General features: G+C 45.8%; 1 protein-coding gene across 1 annotated transcript in view; it reads left to right on the top strand.

Moving 5' to 3' along the window:
* The window catches only part of PTPRN2 (protein tyrosine phosphatase receptor type N2), a 662,435-nt gene that overhangs the window by 550,563 nt on the left and 91,845 nt on the right, over positions 1-20,027 (top strand). The window contains 1 exon segment of the mRNA XM_075022535.1: positions 6,633-6,845. Within this exon segment, the coding sequence (XP_074878636.1) occupies positions 6,633-6,845 (213 nt within the window).

Raw genomic sequence — 20,027 nt, 5'->3', positions numbered from 1 at the left:
GAGCCGCGGGGCCCCGACCCGGCTCCCTGCGAGACGGGGCGGCCGCTCCGCCGACGGGGCCTCCGGCTCGGCCAGCGTGTTACCGAGCGACGGTTCGCTTGTTGGCACTCGGGTTTATAGGGCGCTTTATCTAATCCCTAAATTATGTGCCTTCAGCATCAGCATTAGATCAGCGCTGGCAGTACCGCTTGTGTTTGTCTTGCTTGCTGAAGATACTTGATTAAGCTCAGCTATCACTGGCCGTCCTCTTGGCTCGGGCTCTGGCGCTTTGGGACTTCGACCCGCTGGGTCCCTCTGTTTATCTGTTTCACTCTGGCTTACAAAGCCCGGGCCGAGGAGGAAACCTGCTTCGCGGTGCTCCCGTTCTGCTGCTTTCCCCTCATTGCTCCCGAGTTCTTAGAGATGGGAATGGAAGTTTCTTCACCGTGGTGTCTCCACGCCCTCCTCTCCTTGCTGGCATCCCGGAGGCGCGCTGTGCCGCTTTGGGCAGGACGGGCCGCGCTCCTCCGTCCCCGGCTCACCTACCTCCTCCACAGGCATGGATGTGGCTGTCCGGTTTCCCGAGGCGTGCGTTATCCCTGCGGCGTCTCGGTGACGCTGTAGGCTTTTGTGCCGTATGCTTTAACTAAAAAGCTGACTTAAAAAAATATCTGGATCCTCAGGAAAATCTTGAAGCTCTTTAAATTTCCTCTTTCGCAACCTTATTCCTTCCACGCCACAAACCGCTTTGGGGTTCTTGGACATTTTGGCATTTCAGCGTCACCTTGTAGTGGGATTCAGGATAATAGCTGTAATTTCTTGTAACTCTAACCAGAAACTTCACTTCTGTTTGCCTTTAGGAAGCCAGAAGAAAGTATCTACTGTTGATCAAGGGATCTTTGAACTCACTGAATTCTTGATTGTATTCAGTCATTGTTCGTGGTATTAATCCTACTAAAAGGTATAGAGACGCTCCAGAGTGCTTTGTGGTGTTGAAGGTTGCGGAAAGATCATTGTACCCCTACAGATGAATAGATCTGTGGCTCTTGCAGTGACCTTTCTCAGTGATTTGAATAAGCTGCAGTTCCCAGAAATCCATCTGCCTTTTGTGTTTGTCGATTTGTCTAATCTTTCCGACCCCTAAAAGAAGCAAAAAGTACCTTCCCATCCGATTTCATCCTCCCGAGTAAAAGCGTTAAATTGACCTCATTTCAGGTGATGAACTGACATTTGCTGAAAGTGATCCTGGCACCAGGCGAGCTTTCCCGGGGCGGGGGGGCTGGGGGTGGTGGTGTAAAGAGGGAGGCAGAGGATAGCTGCCCCAGAAATCTCTTACTAACTCTAAAAGTAGTACCTTAAAACCCCGACAAGTAGCCCAGACCATACAGCCCGGGAGCGCGGTGCTGAACACGAGGAACATTATGTGCACTGAAGGTGAACATCCCCAGGCCCTGCTGCCCCAGTCCAACCTGACTGGGAGTGCAAAGCAGGGGAGGAGAAGCAGGAATCAAAACGGAGGGAGACGCTGCTTTCCCTTCTGTTTTGCTTTCTTATTTTGCTAAAGGAAAAAAAATCTTATCTGTAGGTTTCCTGGGAACAGAATAGGGTAGCCAGGCTCCTCCTGATGTGAAGTGTTTCCCTGGTTTTCTAGTAACCTATCAAAACTTAACCAGCATAGTGTATCTCAACCTATGTCTCAGATAACCTTACAGAGGGAAATTACTACAAGTGAATTTAAGTTTAGATTTATTTAGGTGAGCAGACATACACAGACATAATATGAATACATATTATATATCTCTCTCTCTCCATACACACCCACACACATCCCTTTCTTCAAGCTTTCTATATTAAGGAAATAATACACGTATCCTTTATGGTTTGTTTTAATGTCTGTAGCTGCGACTATCAGCAAAGGATCCTGTTAAAAAAAAAAAGCCCAATGAACTAAAACTTATTTTAGTGAAGTTTGTGTTTAAGAATAATGATTTTCTTGTAGAATTCTTTTCTTCTGCCTAGGCACTTTTTTCCCTCCTTGAATGGCAGATTTGCAAGTACAATTTCATCTGCACAGAGGAACAATAGCTTTCAGTTGCACAAAGGATTTCTCCCACCCTGAATCCAAACCACAATGCCTCTTGCTCTGATAATAGCTTCTGAAAAGATTTTGTAATGCACAGAATTAATACATGATTATTTCCGCCTCACTTCTCTCATTTATTAGATTCTATAGTGAATTCCAAATTAAAAATAGCACCTCTTGGGTTTTTTAATGTTCTAATATTTTGAAACAAATCATATTCTGAAGTTCCTCTTTTTGCCCCTGTTTACTAAGAAATCTGCATTTTTTAATTATTGCTCCAAAACAAAACTGTGTAATATAAATGTAAAAATCAAGGCATGCAAAAATTGCAAAAAATCATAAGGTTACATTGTTTTAAAATGAATTGTAGTGCTTTTTCCTTTGCAAACTGGAAGAGAGGTTGGGTGCAGCAACCGGCAAACTGGGTTTTAGATCAGGAGGATCTTTTTAAATTTATGAAGCAAAACAAAACCTCAACTTCAGTTAGAGTTTTGCTTTAGCAAGGACCAGAATCGGGCCCTGTGTCCTAAAGGAAATAATGAAGTGTAATTCTGCTGAGACATCTGGAAGGTGAGCTTTCACATCACTGCATGGGGAGCTCCTCTCTGCTCTTACAAAGACTTTCTCCCACACTTCCAACATAGGTGTGAGAACTTATTTACATGAAAGCGTACATTAAATATTTACTGACATTTGCCTGGAATTCGTTTGAAATGTCGGCTGTTCTGCTGCATCATGGGATGACACCGCGGAACGGGACGCTGCTCTTTGATTAGAACAGTGATTTGTGACTCCAGCGTTGTGGCTGCTCTAGTTACTGACTCACTTTTGGGTGTATATAAAATGTGTTCTGTCGAGGGACTGGGAAAGCCTACATGAGATCAGATCCTAAGCATTTTTTCTTCCCTCTTAAAAAGAAAAAAACAAAGAAACAACCACAAGCCCTCACAGAAGTGGTGTACTTCAAGCAAACACTGTTGAGTCTAAGTGGTAGGTGTAATGTTGTTCTGAGACAGGGTAACTCTTCGCCTTCTAGCATTTAAGCTCAGGCCGGGCCGTTTCAAAGCAAGTAAAGACTGGCTGAACATCTCCAAAGCCTCCGTATTTAGAGTCACTTCCTAAGCCATCCATTTAGGCATTAGTTGGTTTTCCTTCATGGGGACTCTGTGATACTACACAATTTTCAAGGAGAAAATCATTCAGAGGAATGTCAATATATTCTGTTATATAAAGTTTAAAAAATGCATAGTTACATGTAGCTGAGTTTAATATTTAATTACGTGTAATTTATGTGGTCTATTTATTTGTTAAGCTGGGGGGGGGGCAGGTGATTTGTTTTTCTTGTTATGCAACAGCTATTTTTCCCCTTCCACCCCAGGCACACGCACCATGGCAGCCCCAACCAGCACAGGGAGAGGTGTTCTGCTTTAAAAGACATCCGACTGTAAATGTCAAATTCATAAATATTTAAACATTTTCCTTTCAATTTCAAGTCAAGTCTGACAGGACGCCTCTAATTAACCCTGGGCTCTGTTTCAGGCTGGGGCCTTATTGCAGGGAAGAATCAGGGGTTTAGGTGAGGTGGGGAAATCTGTGCTCCTGACTGGGAGTGTGGGGGGGAGCTGGTAACTAACGCGTTGGATTAATTTTTACCGGTTTCATAATTCGATGTTTGGTCAGACATCAAGCAGGATGAAAGGGCAGCGGGTTTCTCCGGCTGACTTGGGGGCAGTTTCCTGAAGGTCTCCTGACGACACGCGCCCGGGGCGGGGGGGGGGGTACCGGGTCCCGCTGCCCTCTGCGGCCCCGGCTGTCCCCAGCCCGGCGCCCGGCAGCGGCGCCGGTGCCGGACCGGGAGCTACAACCGGAGCCGGGCGGCGGGGCTTCGCCGCCGGCTTTACTCGGGGCTTTACGCGATCACTGATGCCGGGGTGCTGCGCGGGGCAGGCGTGGGGGCTGGCCGAGGTGGACCTAAGCACCAAGCCCCCCCACCACCCCCGGAGGCAGGGAGAGGAGAGGGGAACCCTCCGGGCCCCGACGGCAGCGTCTCCGGAGATGCTCCCCGTGAGGCGGGGGGTGGAAGGAGCGGTCTCCCTTCCCCATCAGCCGCTCCGAGGTGGCGGGCACCGCCGGGCGGCCGTGCCCCTCCGCCCCTTCTTCCCTCCCGCTGCGGGGCCGCCATCCCCTTCCCGGGCACGGAGGGTCGGGGCAGGCGTCGGCGTCGGTTCCCCCCAGACGTGTAGGATTTTTTGCAAACCCATCGCTAGGGAGACGCTGGGTCCCCACGGAAGATGCTTCCCGAGGTGTAAAGAACGCGAAACACCCCCACCCCCACCCCGGCAGGTTTCTAACTCTTCCCCGTGTCTCACGTCCCCGGGCGCTGGGGACGCGCGGGGTGTCTCGGCGAGTGGGTCTTTTGTTAAGGGCAGCCCCGGTTCTGCGGGGAAAACTGCCTGGCAAAGTTGTTTCTCACATCGCCGAAACCGCGGGGGCGGGGGGGGGCAAGGGCAGCACGTTCTTTCTCTCCCCCGTGTTTACTCGGGGCATTCGACAGCACTTCGCTGCCATCACTTTCATTGTTTCTCCCGCATAGCCCCCTTCCCCGGGTGCTTGTGCGGCAACCGGCGAAGGAAACCCGTTTAAAACCCCGGTGGCGAAAGCAGAGCACCGGGAGATTCGGGAGCGGTGCCCCAAGCTGCCCGCCCAGCCTCTTCCATTCCCGGCGGCGCAGCCGGGCTCCGGGGCGGAGGGAAGCGGCCGGGGGGGGAGCGGGGGGTCCCGACCGGGGGGCGGCTCGTCCCTTGCCTCACCGATGGGGAGGCCGAACACCGCGGCGAAGCGGATTAACCGTCCCGGGGCGCAGCGCTCGGGGAGGGGGCGCCGGCACTTTGGCGGGAGCTGCCTATTTAGATGCAGATTGCGACCTCTGGCCCCGAGGGGACGGCGGCCTTTCACGGAGATGCTAATGGCAGAGCGCAGCAGCCCTTCACCCCCCTCCCCAGCCACACAGACATCCCCCCCCACCGCCCCCGGGGCCCCCAGGGCCGAGGCGGCGGGAGCTGCGAGCAGGCGGCGGCTGCCGTCGGTGCTGCTCCTCCCGGTGCGAGCGGGGCAGGTGCCCGGCTGCGGCCGCGGGGAAGCGGCTGGGGGTGTCGGGGGCGGGCGCGGGGAGGCGGCCCCGGAGCCCCCCCGGGGCTGGGGCGGGGGGCGGGCGGTGGGATGTGGGTTGGGGGGGTAGGGGGGGAGGCAGCCCCGTCCTCCTGGTGGCTGTTGGGATTTGGAGGAGGGGCCGGCTGCGGGGGAGGGGAGGGGAGGCGGCGGGCGCGGCGGTGGCTGCGCGGGCGCGGAGGCGGCGGAGGAGGAGGCGGGCGGCCCCGGCGTGGCCTCGGCGAAGCCCTGCGCCCGCCCCCCCACACCCCCCCCCACTCACCCGGGGTTTACAAACCCGGCAATCGTCCTCCGCTCGGCGCATCCAGGCAAGAAAATCCGGGAGTCTTACTGAACCTGCATTTCCATTAACTCAGCCTCAGCCCCGGCTAATCCGCAGCACTGAAGGCAAGGAGGCTAATTAATGACAAGCTTTTACAGTCAAGACCAGCGATAATTGCTTTGGTGGCCTTTATGATTACAAGATAAAAATGGACCGGGCCTGACATAAGAGCCACTGTGTACACTGCGAGACAGGAGGAAATTAAGAGCTGGCTAGCTGAATACGGAGCAGAAAATTACTAATAGAGGAGAGATAATGAATAGGCCGGCTAGGCATTCATGGGGAAAAATCCATTTTGTTACCACGCGAAATTAGGTGGTGGAAAGGAGTTTGCTAATTGTTCTCATCTTGTAGCAACCAGGACTGAGGCAGGGGCGTGCTTTTCAATTCATTTCCCTGGTAATTGTGAAAGGGGGAATGCAGGCCAAATGAGTCTTGCTGCAATTTGCGCGCCTGGTCTTTTCATTTTCACGTTGCGTTTTTAATTGTTGCTAATATAGCTTATAATGAAGCTAATGAGGGGAAATTATTGTACAACTTTTTAGCACATGGAGACAAGTGAAATGCACTAGAAGGATTCTCTCCTATTGCTGCAAAAATAATAGTAATCTGGAGGAGTTTGGAACTATCGGGCTTTTTTTATCCTTTTCCTTCTACAAGAGACAAAAGGAAGGACCGCCACCTACTTTTTTTTTTTTCTTTCTTTCTTCTCTGTCGTTCCGTGTTTTATTTTTCACTCCAAGGGAAAAAAAAAAAAAAACCCAACGGATTTTCCCTTGCTGCCCCCCTCGCAGCCCCTGGCCCTGGATGCTGGGGGGGACGCGGAGCCGCGGTGCTTGCGCGCAGGCAGCGCGCCCGCCTCCGCCTTTCGGTAGTTAAATACGAGCCGCCGGGAGGGGAGGGGACGGAGCGGGGGGGGGCATGTCAGCAGCGCTGTCCCTGCCCGCCCAGTCGCCTCCATCCTTGGCCGAAAGTTAGCGCTGCCGGCTGGTCCCCCCCCTCCCTTCCCCGCCCCGACGGGGGTCCCCTTGCTCCGCGCCCGCGCAACTCAAGGCGCTGCCTCTCTCTCCTCCCCTGCAGAAAAGCGACGTCCCGCCGCTCCCGCAGCGCGGGGAAGAGGCAGAATCCGCCAAATTCCTCCTCCTCACCCTCCTCTCCCTCGCCTGCATCGCCGGGGTCCTGGCGGCGTCGGGGGTCGCCTACTGCCTCCGCCACCGCGCCCACCACCGCCTGAAGGAGAAGCTCTCGGCCCTGGGGGCCGACGCCGGCTCCGACGCCCCCGCTGCTTATCAGGTAAGTTCCAAGCTTTCCTCCTCCTCCGGCCCTGCTCCCCCGGGCTCTGCCGGGCACCCCGGGGGGGACCTTCCGCGGACTGGGAGCCGAGGGGGTGGGTTTGGTTGCGATGCTGGCGTGTCCGTCCCCCCCCCGCTCCGTTCGTGTTCCCGCGGATTCACCGTAGCGGCTTTTTACTGCTGGGTATCAATCTTGGCTATTCTGGGAGTTGCTGTAAATTCGTGCCTAATTAGAAACATTAAAAAAAAAAAAGGGAAAAAAAGAAGCCCTCGCCATTGAAATTCTCTGGAAAATAACATTAATATCCATAATCTGTCACCCCTGCCACTATTAATAACGAAAAATCTTTAACATTTATGAGGAATGGATTGCACGGTTATCTGAAGATGTCTCTCTTTTTGAGTAATCGACTTCTTCAGGGTCTGATATGAAAAGAGCCTTTGACCCGATCTGTTGCCACCTTCTGCCATTATTCAGATAAAATGAAATCTAATGCTGATAGATGGGGAGGTAAACCAGGACTGGTTCTGGGAGAACAATGGTAGCAGATGTGTACCCAGTAATACGGGGAGGACTGCACTCAGATTTCCTGAAATAAATCAGAAACCTCAGGCTTTCTCTTTCAGTTTCAAAAGTATTGGGTGCAGAGACGCTCTGCACCTTCCTGAAGTTTGTTTTAGATCGTGGCACTTATTTCTTGGTGTGTTGGTGGTGTGGGAATGCATGTGTTCTGGTTGTGTACCACACAGCCCTGGTCTGCTGTCCCAAAATATTTGGAGTGGGACCAGGAAAAAGAATTCGAGACTGTGTAAATGCTGTTGCTGTAGTATCTGTGTCTGCTGTGCACCCATAGGGTCTCGCTAATGGCACTCTTCTGTCAAGTTTTATTTTACCTTCTTGTTTTGCTTAGGAGCAGACATTATGGCCTTTCTGTATTCTGGAGCTGAGATAGATTCAAATTGGCAGCTGGGAGTCATGCGGGAATAAACTCATATTTCCTCGCAAAGTTGGGATCTGCGTGTACCTCTTGTATGTTAAAGATGTAATGTATTAAGTACGTCTCCACAGGCAGGGTCCAAGGAGATGTTAGTGCAGAATGATAATATGAATGTTTCTGTAACAATTAGTGTCTTCAGGAATGGTTTTGGTCTTCAGTTTAAGTGGAATGTTTACTTAAAAAAAAAAAAATCTTTAAATTAACTTTACATCTTTAAATTTAACGACTTCCAAAACGAGAGAGAGCGAGAGCAAGAGCATTTCTAGTGGAAAAAAGGAGTGTCCTCCGGGATAAAGTGTGAACAAACCAGCAGTTTCTCTGATCAGTTTTGTTGGCCAAAGAGACTGTGGCCATAAATATTTTTGTTTGGTTTTAAAAGGGAACTTGCTGTTGGCTTATTTAAACCACAGAAGCGATAGGTAGTCTTTTTCTTCCATTAAACGTGAATACAAGAATTCTTAATTTTAAAAAAAACCCCTCCAGGTTCCAAAATCACACTTGAAACTGAATTTGTGATAATTAACAGGACAATCTTCCTACTGACAGCTCTAATTAATAGTATCTGTAATTAAAATCGTGCCCTTCCAGCAGGAAAATTGTTTGAATTTCTTGGAGTGACCTTTTTTGCCATTTCTCCTGGGAGTATAGTGGTTAAGTTGATATTGATTTTATAATGAGCTCTGGTTTGTTTAATAAGAATCTGTAATCCAGACACTAAATGAAATGTGTGCTTCATTTCTTCTTCCCAGATTTATATATATTTTAAAATCTTCCTAGTTAGATCTGAGAGTGACATTTTCTGTTGAAAAACAACAACGGTTGGAGGATGCTGCTCAGTTTTTCAATAGCAGGACTGTATTAATATTCTTTGTTCCTGACCTTTGGGCCCAGTCCTAACCACCTGACTTCTTCAACATTTCCATTGGTTTTTCGGGGGAACTGTAGTCATGAGTGGGAGGAAAAATGTTTTTCCTTAAATACAAAGGTTTCTAAGGGCTTGGCTCTCCTCCTGTGGAAGTAAATGGGAATTTTGCCATTTGTTTCAATGGCAGCAGTAGGAGGCCCCAGTATAGGCAGACAAAATACTCAGGCAGTTTTGATGCTGCTAAGTAGCGTTTTATCAAAATGAATCACTGAGCCTGGCTCTGTATATAATAAACTATTCATGTGGATTTGAAGAGAAATAGGATTGAGCCCTATTCGCATCGTCAAAATCGCCTTATGTTGAGCTGTGTTAAATGTAATGGGTATCTGGTGTGATGCATGTTTTGGATAACATCAATTAGGTCTCAGAAAAGCATCAATTATCTTTTTCCTCATCTTCTCTGATACTCATAGGGGAATAATGTAACCCGTATTAATACGGGGGAAGAAAAAAGCAGAGATAGCTTTCAAAATTGTACCTACTTTGTTCTCTTCTGTTAAATGTTTCCCAAGTATCTACTCGGTTATCTCGGTGTATTTTAAAAATACGGAATATTTCAGCAGCTGCTGCCACTAGACTTTAAAGCACGACACTCCAATATGTTGCTGCTTACAGCTTAAGTGACAATTCAGATTTATTTTCTTTAATTTGAAGGGGGAGAAGTTGGTCAGTGTAAAAGGGCCTGGTGGCCCAATGTGATTGAAAGAGAACGCTGAAATACCACTTCGATTCACGTGCTTCTCAAAATGTCAGCGGTTTATATCTGCACATAAACAAGACTGACCTAAATTTTCAACATTTAGCAGAAGCATTTTTCATCCTAACCCAGTTCAGCCAGGAGAGTTCATTCAGGGTTTTACTCCTTCCCTACTCACCCTGTGAACTTCGAAGAGTTTTTTCCCACAGCTGCTTCCCCCCCCCCCCCCCCCCCTTCTCATTTGTGCAGTGAAATACCAGCTTGAGAAGGGGAAAACAGACAAACCGTATTGTCAGGGAAATAGCAGGTTGGCTGCTGAGCCTCCCCCCGCACCGGAGGCGTAGCGCCTGTCATGCAACGTCACTCACCTGCTAGCACCAGCACTTCTTGTGTAAGCACGCTCGCCTACTAACACGAGTATTTGTGGTGTAAGTGCGTGCAGAAGTGACCGGTCTTAGGCAGGACAACCAATACTGTTTAGAAGTTGAAGCAGGCAAATAAAATCTCCGCGGTGCCCGTCATGCGCTGCCAGACGGCCCCGTACCCCTTGGAGAGGTAACTGGTTCTCCAGGTGTTGGGTAAGGCAAGCAGCTGGCCTTAAAGTGTTAGAAGTAAGGTCTGGGAGGCTAAACCCTGTTGAAAGACTAAGTAACAGGAGGAAGGGTAGATACAGAATTGCAACTTCATTTATCTTTGAATGGCTACAGGACAAAATGACAGGCTGGTTTGATCAGAGGGTGGCCAAGGAGCTTCTCAAAATTAATGGAAATGGTGTATCTCGTAAAGTGGTGCGTGTGCATAAAACACATTTTGTACAAAGGCGGGCAATTTTTGTATACCTTTTAAACACGTCTCCTGTCCTTTCAAATCGCACATGTAATGATTAGATAAGTCAGCGTTCGCATTTGGGGATGACTAAAAAGAGGTTGCTCCTGCCTCTGCGGTGCCCCTGCGCATGCGCACACCTGCACCCGTGTTTTTAATTGTTGCTCGTGTTGCTTTGATCTTCTTTGAAAAGCAAGTTTAGCATTCTGCAAGCCCACTCTCTGGTCCAGGAGATTAGGGCAGAAGCGTTTTAGGAATTTTCAGCAGACACTCTTTGATTTATTTCACAACGCTGAGCAGATTTTCTTCGTGCACTTTGAAGCCTTTAGAACATAACCCAGAGAAAAACGGGCATTCAGACGTCGGGGGCGGGCTGCAAACAGGGCCACTAAGTGCACATCTTACTTGTCACTGCTCCCATTAGCGAGCAATTTATTAATGTAATGAGTGTATGTTAGTGACTGCTACTATTTAGGGATGCTCTGTTTGATTCAGGGTGATGTATTTGTGAGTCCAGCTGAACTCTGGCTTTTGACCCCCGTGTGGGGAATGCTGGGTTGTGCGAGATGTTAAATCATCAGCATATTTTATACTTTGCGCTGCAGAACTTTCCTATGAGCATGGTCTTCTGCATCGCTGATAATGCTCTGCAAAACATTGCCCATAATGGAATTTAAAGCCAAAAGTTAAAATGCACTGAAGCTGGCTTCAGAAAGCCTGCCTTTTAATATTTTATGTCAATAACGTTCTTTTTAATTTTCCTTCATCTCAGCCAAAAGAACTTCCTTTAAAAAGCAAGGGGGCAAAGACCAAACAGTTTACAATGAAGCTCCTTCTTAAACTGCCTGAAGTACTCAAGGTTACGTTAGCTGTGCGCTGTCAGCGCAGCTGGATTACATCATCAGCTCTTTTAAAAACTTGTTCAAATAACTTGATTTGGCAGGCATATAATTGTAAATTATATGTTAAATTCTACATTATTACATGTATTATATTATATATAAATTATATATTCCTTTGTCAAATACAGTCTGATTAATTACATGATCCTTCTGGATTCAAAGCCATTAAGAACTTCTCTGTGCTTTTATGAATTTCATCCTGCTGGTATTTTTTATTAGAGATGTTAAGAACACAGTATTCACGACACTTAGAATAAATATTTTCCTGCAAATATTTTAAAAGCCTCCAACTGAAAGAATCCGCTGGAAACATACTCTCTACTTACCATCATGCCTGGTTTGTGTGTTTAAATACAGATAATTCATTACCTCTGATACAGCTTCATATTTTACACTCTAGACTGACTTTCATCAGCAAACTTGTTATTATAGTATTAGACCTTAACGTTATAGTAATACTCTGTATCAACTCCTTAGAAAATGGAATTTTGTGAGCTAAGTGAGATGGAACAAAAAAAAAAAAAGGAAAATTTCGCAGTTCCTATTTATCAAGTTCTCGGTAATATTCCAATTAACATCAGGATTGGGACCAAAGAAAGCTGGTAAACTGGGGATAATCAGTACCATAAAGTATTACCTCCTATCTATGTAAAACTTCATTTTCGAGGACCCTCACTACACTTAAGCAAAAAAGATATCACTGAGGACAAAGTGTATTCAGCACATGAGTATTTAGTAAACATTTCAGTCAGGAATACATTTAGTAAGGATTTTGGATAGATGAATATTTTGCCTTAAAGCTGAATGCTATGAAGGGCTTGCTTGTGTTTTCTTCTGGGAAAACAAAGGACTTAACGCATTTTTAATCTTTTCTTTTCCTGTGTCCTTATTAGAAGAGAAAAAAAAGATCATCTCACGTGATGATGTAAAGCAACAGGACAAACTGTAATTGTTTGTAATAACACATATGCAGGGAGGCACATGCATTAGAAGAGTTGTTCTTGTCCATTTCAGTCTACTTATTGTGTCTTATGTGAACAACTTTATCTTTAATTAGAATTTTGTCTTAAAAGAAATTCTCAGGAACCTGCAAATACATCGTAAGTCATGTTGTTACATAAACCACTGTACTTTAAGGTGAGACAGTTTTCACATTGTACAAAACACGTATTCTACACAACGGTCATGCATAGCAATAATGGGAGAGGAAAAAGAAGTGGGGAGTGTTTTAAGGGGATTGGAAGAAAGTTTACCTTACATTTAAGCACTTTGTTGAAGTCAGACAGTGGATGGCCAAAGCAGAATGAGGCAAAACAGGAGGTGTACAAATATGGATTTAACTTTTAATCTGTTTTTTATCTGATTAGTGTTCAGAACAATCCACAATTCCTGTGGTGCAGTGGACTATGTAATTCCCTAACCTTGCTTCCTGTGGTAGCCATAAAATTGAGTTAAATGGTAGTGATGTTCAAAACAGCATTTCAAAATACTGTATGAATTTATAAATCAGCAGTAATTTATCAAACATGCCTGTTTGATAAATTGGGGTATAAATAAATAAATAGGTTTTAAAATCAACTTCAAAATACTGCTTAATGAGAAATGCCCATCTTAAGTGCTGAACCTCGATGGCACAGATTTCAGAGGGCACTTCAGGAAATCTGCGTTTGAGCTTGTCGTGTCCGTCTGCGATGAGCAGTGCTCTCCCATCCATCGCCTCCTCCCCTCCCCTGCCCACTGCTCCAGCACGCACGGATCTGGCAACGGGGCAGCCCCGGGGGGACCACGCTGGCTGCATGAGAGAGGTTTATTGGGCTTGTTACGAATGGCTCTCCTCCACGCTTTTCCTATTTAAGAAAAGAACTTTTGTCAATTACTCAGTGTTGGAGAAATGGACTTGCCCTGACCAGAGCAGGTTTTATCTTCGCAGCTCAGGTCCTGGGCTGCTGCGGCAGTGGCAGTGCAGCAGCACTTTGGAGTAAAACACTCTTTACATTAGAGCGGGCAGGTGGAGAGAGAGGTTTTTTGCAGGTATGGAAGGAAAATGGATATATATGCATCTCCTGGAGTGCTTGGATGAGAAGGTGCCATGTGGGTTTAAGTTTGAGTAATAGAAACCATCTTTTTCAAGTAGGTGGCTGTTTATCTGCATAGGACTGGTGCAAAGTGGCAGAGAGAAGGTGATGTCAACCCTCTTCTCTTACCCAACCTTGTTTATTTTTTCCCTGTCTAAAGAATACGGTATTTTAGCTTCGCGTTAAGGACAAACGTGCTCCAAGCATCTTGCAGTATAATTTCTGTGTATTTAGAATGTAAGAAAATGCTAAGAAAAAATAGTAGGAGAGGAAATTAAGTTAGTGACTCATTTTTAATTACTGGGAAATCCAGAATCCTTACCCAAACAGGCATTTCTTAGAAAATGTGCTGGAGGTGCTCTGGACTTGCAGGCTGCATCTCGCCTGGTAAATTAAACCGGTAAATTGTTCAAATGGTCCTGGCACCATTTCAGGCCAAGCCACCCAACTTTCTCCCAAACAATTTCTCAGCACAGTTAGCACAGGCCAAGAAAAAGACATTCACTGGGCAGTTCTCTTAATAATTTGGCTATTTAGAGGGTGAGAGTTACTGTTGCTTTATCTGCCCTAACTTCCCGTCCTGGACTGCTAAGGTCCAGGCTCCCGCTCCCGAGCATCCCGCTCCCAGTCATCCCGCTCTGGCTTCAGAGCCCCTTCCACCCATCCCTGCCGCGCCACGGGCTGTTTGCCAGCTGAGTGCGGGCTGGTTCTGGATAAGTACAATGGATTGTCTCCCTCTAGTAAATTGATTATGTCCCAGCGCCTGTATGTTATAAAGAAGCCAAAGATAACCACAGCCTTGCCTAATGGGCTGGAGAGTATTTGATCTGCAGTCCCAGGCAGTACATCATCTCAAGTGTCCCGATTTCTTTCTGGAATAACTATACTGTCTTCAGTGGCATTTTTTTTCTGATGTAATGTGGAGGATAATCAGGCCTGTCTTTGCTACACACTTCTGCCCTTTTTTCTGTTTTAGGATTTTCCTTTTTCTTTTGGAGCAGCTCTGTTACCGTGTTTCAGATTTGACACAATCTTCTATTGTATATTCGCTGAACGCTCGGCAGCTAACACTGCGATCTGGCTTGCTGAGCCTTTCATATTCCTTCAGAGAGCTGCACTAGAAGAAAAAAAAATATTTTTTAAAGTTTTTAACTGGAAAGTTTTTTTATTTGCAGAACGGATCTTGTACCAGGGTCGCATTCCCTGGAAGAGAGTAGAAGTTAATTGTGTGTACACAAAAAACTGTTGTCAATGATGTTTGTCAGTTCTTGCAGGACCGTGTTGCCTGCGAGCAGGAACAGGTTGTAGTTTATTCTCTGAAGGCTGTAAGGTACGTAAAAAGCATTCTTCCTACTGCTTTCTTCTGGGTACATCTGTTCATCCTGCACAGCGGTCCCACACGGTGGGCAGTGAAAGGGAAGAGGAGCGGGGGATGCAGCGACCCTTCCTTTCTCCTCCTGCGCGCGGGCAGGGACGACGTGCTGTGCTCAGCAGCGTGCTGCCAGCGCAGCTCCGCATCCTGCCGAAAGCCAGCGAGATCTCGGCTTCGGGGATCTTTGTCCTTCCTGCGCTGCGTGTTCGTGCTTAGCCTTAGTGAAGGGTTTGAGGCTGACGGCAGCCACCTAAGGTTTTACCTCGGTAAAGCCGTACGGACTTGGCTGTTTTGTGAGGCAGATGAACAAAAGTAGGTGTCAAATCCCAGCTCTTGCGGCGATGTTGCGAAGTTGAGTATTCCGAGTGGACTGTGATGTTTTCGCTCGTTTTATTGGGGTATAAACTGTAAGAGAAGTTTGGGTAGAGCAGACTGGAGCTCTGCTGGCATCATGCTGCTCAACTGCTCCAATCTTCCCAAAGGCACAAGTGAGAGGTGCTGTCTCGAGTGGCCTCGGGAGCATGCGTGACACATGAGGGCAGGGGGACCCATGGATGGCCTGTGTGCAGACCTACAGAGAATTGGGCGTTGAGGATGTGATTTGTGTTGGCTGGACAAGAGGCCTCATTTAGTTCCTCTCAACAGGGACAAAGCTACAGCTCCAGGGATGAGGACCTTCTATCCAAGATATTTGCCTTCTCATGTATTTACATGCACAACAGAGATCTAAATACTTTCTAGCAGTTTAGAGAACTGTAAAAGAAAATTTGAGTGATTTACTGCACACCAGCAAAGTATGATAAAGGACTGAGACAACTCCCCTGACTTCTTTGTACTGTGATTTTTGCTATTACAGGTTCTAAGCTCTCACAGTACCAGTGTATGTCACTGCGGTGTAGGTCAGTCAGCTGGGGCATTCCTGCAGCTCTTCATATTCCAGTTCAGGTTCTCAGCTTTCAGCATGAAGATCCAGTTTTTGTCGCTTGTATTCTTACCAAATAACCAAACCAAGACTGAAGAAGGGAGACTGTAAAAGGATGCTCCTAGAAGTTAAATCCTTGAAACAACCAAAATTAATTTGGAGAGGGGTGGGAGACAATAGCATTTCAACTGGAGAAAATCAAATTTAGTGTAGGTGGCTTACCCAGAGGAGAAAATGTATGAGGTTTTCTCTAAGCTTTGCTGACCAGTTTCTAGACTTTTTACCAAAGACAAATGAGCGATGTTCTATTGATGTTTGCTTGGGATGACCGCATTCCAAACAAGTGCAGATTTTGATCAGGAAGATAGTTTGTTAAATTTTTAATATTTTGGACTGATAAAATCCTATTCATTTTTGGTGGAGTTTTTGTTTTTCTGTTTTCCTGTCTAGCTAACAGTTGCAGGCTTCTTGATGATTCCTGCTTTTTCCTTTTACATAGGACTGCTGCTGCTTTGCAGAACCATGTTCTGGCAGCATCTCAGAGATCTCAGAAGTGCCCTCCAAAGTGGGAACAGCTCATCATTATGGTGATAAAACTCACTTTTGATGTTGGGTTTACATGCATACCTTGGCTGATTAAAATCATTCCCTTTCCCCTCATCAAACGTTACCTAACTTGGGAGATACAGGCATTGCATGCAGGGAGGAAGGCTGTTCCTTGGTCGTGCAGTCTGACAACAGCAGAGGTGTGTGGTTTGAAGTGGGCTGCAGCAGAGCCATAACTACCAACCCTACGCATTTTCTAGTACTGCTGGTCTGAACATCCCCCTAATCTTCAAAGATGTATCGGGGAGGATATTCACATGTCAGAGAAATATTGATCTTTCCTACTAACTATTAATACAGAAGAACAAGGGAAAGATGAAAAGGAAAAATTCACTATGCTGCTGCTTTTCTGACGGTGTGGGGAGAAGAAACTTGGATTTTACTTTTTTCCAACTTTTCAACTGGAGTTCATCCTGGCTTCCTGGGAAAGAAAAATGCCTCATGTGGAATGAAACGTTGTAATTTGCTGAAGAGCTGTCGCTGCAGTGGATGACAGCCACTGCAGCCAATGGCTGGCTATCCACATAAGATGAAAAATGTGATGGAGCTGAATGTAGTTTGGGGAGCAAGAACAGTCTACATATGTAAATTCATGTTACATAGTGAAATTATGCCATACAGCTTCTCTTTCTCTACTCTGGGGAAATAATATGTACAGTAAAATGGGAATGTGAGCATGTAAATTCCATATATACTGTCACCCACAAGAGTGAAATAAAGAGCTGCACTTCCTAATTAACCTCACTGGAAAGCTCTTGGGTGTGAAGTTAAAACATACAGAAGGGTTGCTTAGCAAGCTGTTCCAAATTTCAGCTTCTTTTTGAAGGTCTGGGTCAACCCAATGGCTCTCCAGGCATTGTTGACTAATAATTTTGTTTGCTTGTTTGAGGGCTTGAGAAGTTAATTAAGTATAAATCAATGCTTGAGGCTTTTGTGAGTGCTGGTCACTCCAGCGCCAAAGGAATGCTGCAGAAATGGAGGGAGTGAGGAAAAGGTGACAAGAATGATTAAGGGCATGGAAAACTTGTATGAAGACAGATTCAAAAGACAGATTATTTCTTCTAAAACAGTAACAAGTGGCAGCATAGAAAAGTATATAAAATGGGCAACTGAAGAAAGGGTGAAACTCTTATTCTGTCTTCTGCCTAGCACCAGGGCAAAGACGTTCAGTTATATTAAATACATAAAACAAAAGACCAATAGAGGAAAAGCTATCTGCATAATACAACTGCAACATGCAACACTATTTCTGCAGAATGTTGTTGATGCACAAGTTTTTAGCAGGAATCTCAAAAACCAAAGAAGCACGTGAGAAAAGATACTCTGGGTAGTAAAATAGCTGATGGTGGTTTAGAAGATGTCTATAATTTCATGCCCCAGGTCTTAAAATAATCCAAAATTAAGATGTGACTGTTTTAGGATTGTGCCTACCTTGTATGTGCTCTCCTGTGCTGTTCCCGTGGTGCTTCTTGCAGGCAAACTGGTGCCTGGCGGAGAGGTCCAAGTGGAGTAATGTCCCCTGCGCTTGTGTGAGTTGGCAAAGGGAAACCCGGGACCTTCAGTAACGGCCAGGGAAGTTCTTTTCTTTGAAAGCAAACACACACATTAAGTCCATGCTGCTGCTGCAGGGTATTTATTGGAAGTGGTGCGATGGGGCAGGTCAGGGATGGTGAGGAGGTCTGCAGCTCTCCTCCGGGTGGGCAGTGCCGGGCACAACAGTGATGCGGTTGAGAGCGTGGTTGTACAGAGAGCCAGGGGAAAGCCCAAGAGAAGTGTGTGGTTTTGCTGTTGTTGCTGTTTTATCCAAAATATGAAGTCTTTCTGTATCTCTGACCATCAGTACTGAGTACAAAAACCCTCTTAGTTTTCCCAGTATCTCTTGTAACACTAATCTAGTGAATGCGTAGAAATATTGACCGACATTTTTAATCCTTAAAGACTGTTGTGGTGTGTGATAGAAAGCACGTCTACTCTCAGAGACACGATGGAACTCATACATACTATTTTTTCCCATTGTTCAGTAGAGTTTCTCTGTATTAGCAAAGATTTGGCTCATAATAACCTGCTCTGACTTGCTAGCAACTTTGTGCTTTATAGATCCTTTTTTTACAGTTTCCTTGTTCACAAAATTTGCATTTGTTCTTCCTAGCAGAGCTGAAAAGTGATTTCATTTTTATGTTCAGTGGGGAATCGGTGGAAAGCAACGACTTTAGTTTCCAAATCAGGAGAGGGTAATGACTGGCAATTTCAACTGTCATGATAGATGATGTTATGAAAAAAAATTTGTCGCTGATGGCCATCCTTGATAAATAACTTCCTTATCCCAGCATCACCTCTTATGTGTAGAGCTACCTTCTATGAAAAAAATGTATTTGAGGTTTTAGAAGTTTTTAGGACTTGCATTTCTCTGACTGTTTTTATTACCTCTGTTACATGAATGCAGTTACACAGACTTAAGGAGAAGTAATAATAATCTTTGCAATGGGGTGAAATAACATTTTTAGACATAAACTTGTGGCTATGTGTTTGTTTCTTTCCAGGCTGGAAGTGCATGCTGAGTCCTGCTGGCAGCTGGGAATTCTTATTTCTAGCAGAAATGATCTCCCATTTTTAGTCCTGCAGGGCAATAAAATAGTGGACTACACAGCCTTAATGTATAGCTTTCCTGAGAAACTACAGCTGGCTTGGGCCTGCATTTTTTGCCTGCCTTGGGCCCCAGGCAACTATAAACGCTGGGAGTGGAAAAGGAAACATTTGTGGCAGTTATCTTTTAGAGCACTGGCATCTGCTGGAAGCTGGTTGGGCTTTGGGTGGGTTAGACAAAGTCAAAATACATGATGAATTTGCACGTGGTTCTGCATGGCCTTTCAGGTTAATTCAGTTGTTACTACGGTTTATTTGTAACCCATACTGTGCTGTATGGCTCTCGCTGTGCTAGCGGTGAATTTACTGTGCAAATTCATATTAAGAAGCGGCTGTGCCCTCATGAGCATGTATTTGAGTTAGTTAAGATGAACAAAATATGGAAAAGGTGAAGTTTGGTTTGCACATTATTTCTCTCTGTCTGGTTACTCCTTAAGAAATCTTTCTCCAGCTTCATGCTTACCAAATACTTGTAAAATGCTACATGGAAGCACAGCTGAAATGTGGGAAATGCAATTTAGAAACCAGCATATGTTGAAACTACCACAAAAATATGTCTTCTCTCTTTTTTTTTTTCTTTTTTTTTTATTTGTGTGTGTGTGGCAGGTAGTCCAGTCTCATATCCTGCTGCTTCCAGAATTACAGTTGTCTGAATTGCAAGACCAATAATGCTCAGACACGGTCAGGGTCACTCTGAGAAAAATCTTGGTGCTTTTACACCAGTAGATCTCAGGTGATTTCAGGTCTATGGTTTGCAGATCTTTCCCATTAGAAATAGTCCCTGGTTTCTTTGGAGGCATCTAGGTAGTCTCTTTAAATCCTGAGAGAAACCACCATGATGTCATTATGACCATGATGGCATTATGCAGGGAAAATACCAGTTCAAATAAGTTTAAAGAAAAATGAACTTTCTTTGTATATCTTCTATCTGTGAAGTCCAGTGTACTGCAGTCATGTTAAGTCAGGCATCTGTTTCATAAAACTCTTCCCTCTTTTAGAAATCAAGGATATAAACTGTCATACTCACACAGTCCCAGTTAGACTGGTCTCTTGTATTTTTGTATAGGAAAAAAGTCCACAGCAGAGTAACCTAGACATGGTCTTCAAATTTCACTGACTCTCTGGAAAGCAGTATTATGCCCAGAGATGCCTGTGCTTTCCTGGCATGGATAGCAGGGAAAACACACTACCGTTATTTCAGGAAAATATTAGACCTAT

The sequence above is a fragment of the Buteo buteo genome, chromosome 2 (genome assembly GCF_964188355.1).
Source record: "Buteo buteo chromosome 2, bButBut1.hap1.1, whole genome shotgun sequence".
NCBI lineage: Eukaryota > Metazoa > Chordata > Aves > Accipitriformes > Accipitridae > Buteo > Buteo buteo.
This window is presented reverse-complemented; position numbering and strand designations above follow the sequence as displayed.